This window comes from Triticum aestivum, chromosome 5A (assembly GCF_018294505.1).
Source record: "Triticum aestivum cultivar Chinese Spring chromosome 5A, IWGSC CS RefSeq v2.1, whole genome shotgun sequence".
In the NCBI taxonomy this organism is placed as follows: Eukaryota; Viridiplantae; Streptophyta; class Magnoliopsida; order Poales; family Poaceae; genus Triticum; species Triticum aestivum.
Window position 1 is genome coordinate 160,153,335 of NC_057806.1, and position 2,095 is coordinate 160,155,429.

General features: G+C 53.7%; 1 protein-coding gene across 1 annotated transcript; it reads left to right on the plus strand.

Annotated features, from left to right (window-relative positions):
* Positions 1-654: 654 nt before the first annotated feature.
* Positions 655-1,685, plus strand: LOC123106739 (uncharacterized; the record flags this gene model as incomplete). The annotated part of the gene is given in 1 exon segment (XM_044528820.1): positions 655-1,685. A coding segment is annotated over 1 exon segment (657 nt). The 3' UTR covers positions 1,318-1,685.
* Between the last annotated feature and the right edge of the window lie 410 nt (positions 1,686-2,095).

The window sequence follows — 2,095 nt, forward strand, 5'->3', positions numbered from 1 at the left end:
GGGGGGAGTATATGTGTTATGTGCATATTGTATGTTGGGTCCGCCTCTTAGTTCCTTGTATAGTTGAGGTCTGTGACCCATCTTTGTACATCATATATACGTGCCTATGCACGAGAGCAATACATCGTGCAATCATAATCTCATACAAAATATATAGTTAAATTTTAACGGGAAATACGATGGGACTGATAATCCGGAACAAGTCAGGAGCTGTATAATGCACGGTCACGTACGGTCCAGTGATAGCTGCAACTCCCGAGACAACCCACAGGGGGTCACACCTGATCCGCCACGTGCATCTTGTCCGTCCACACCTGTTAACACCACAGTTCTACGCCCGGAAGCTTCGCGCCAGCGCCACACGGAAACGTTAAGCTGCGCACGGCCATGCACGATGCGCCGTACTCTGCTCTCTCACGCGTTCTCTTGTGACTCATCCCACTCCTGTCCCCCACTGGATCTAAGCATCTAAGCCCTACTTTGCAACCGGGTATAAATAACAAGATGCATATAGCTGCAGCTTAGCAGAGACGAGCTCGACCGTCCAGCTAGCATCGGCGACCAGAGGAGCCAGTTTGACACTCAAGCAGCCGCGTCGATCGATCGGAGTTGCACGGGACGCAAGCAAGCTAGCTAGCGCGAGGTGGTTGCGATCCATCCATGCATCTGCTCCACGGGTCTGCTATGATCGGTGGCAGCTGCGGCGGCAGAGCTCTCCGGCGAGTCGACAGCTCCCCGAAGCCGTCCTTGTGCCGGAGCGACGCCATGAAGAAGAAGAGGAGCAAGAGGTCCAGGCTCTCGGCCGCGCTGCGGGAGCTCAGGCTGGCGGCCAAGGCGAGGGACAAGGAGGGGCTCCTTCAGATCCTCGTCACCGGACACCGCACTAGCCGCGGAGGATCCGGCAACGGCGAGCGCACCGGCGGACCATCGACGGAGCGCGGTGTAGCTGATACGGGCGACGACCAGCGCGCGACACTGCGGTGGCAGGGACGCGGCGTTGATGCAGCCGGGCGTGCCGATGGTCCTCTTCTTGAGTTGGGGAGACCGACAGCAACCAGGGGAGCCAGCTGCGGCGGCCGTCGTTGCCCGAGTTGGGCGCTGGCAGTGGCGCTTGTGCTCGCGCTGGTTTGCGTGGTAGCGCTCGGGACGGCGCCGGCCATCTGTTGCTGCACCTGCGCGGCCTGGTTGTGCGGCGGCTGCGGCGCGCAGGAGCATGCATCTGACCGGCGGCGGGGCGGCTCCTGCCGTGGCAGCGTTAGAGTAATACAGCCACAAGCCGGTAGTACACTGTATCATGCAGAGGTCACCAGTGGGTGAACTGTATGAATTTTTGTACAGTATGTATGCATTTTGCATATTCTTTATTTTTTCGTGAGAGAATATCACATAAAAACCGATGGCGATCGATAAAAACCACGTGAAAACAATGTTTTAAAGTTTCAAAATGTTAGAATAAATCCGAGGCATACCGTCGATCATCCGAGGATGAAGCAACCACACGAGGCACGACACCGAGGATGAAGCAACCACACGAGGCACGACACCGAGATTTGTTAACGAGGTTCATCAATATGCCTACATCCCTGGGGCTTGATTATGAGCGCTTCTCCCCATGACACCGTGACAATACTGCGCACTGGCCATCCGGGCACCGGCACACGCCGTCGGCTCCTTCTTGCGTGTCTGTGCTATTATGTTGGCATAGGTTACATCGTTTGTCTAGCCCCGCTATATATGAAAGGCCTAGGATACAAGTGTCCTATTAAGACACGACTTCATATCCTATCTAAACACAATACTACTACAAGTCCAACTGTAACCTACCTTGTATACTATATTCGACACAACTCTAACAAACTCCACCTTGACGAATATTCTCCACCGTCTTGAATTCGTTCACACGTCAAACTTTCATGTACATTGGATTTGAGTTTATCCCTGCTACTCCAAAGACTCCATATGACTCCACCTGCAACTTGTAGTCCCTTCTTTTCTTGACCAGAGTCAACACTCGAACGAAATTAAGTTCCACATTACTCTAGTTTGCGCTCCCAACTTCCAGAGTATCAGTCCAACACCATCACACACTAATCAC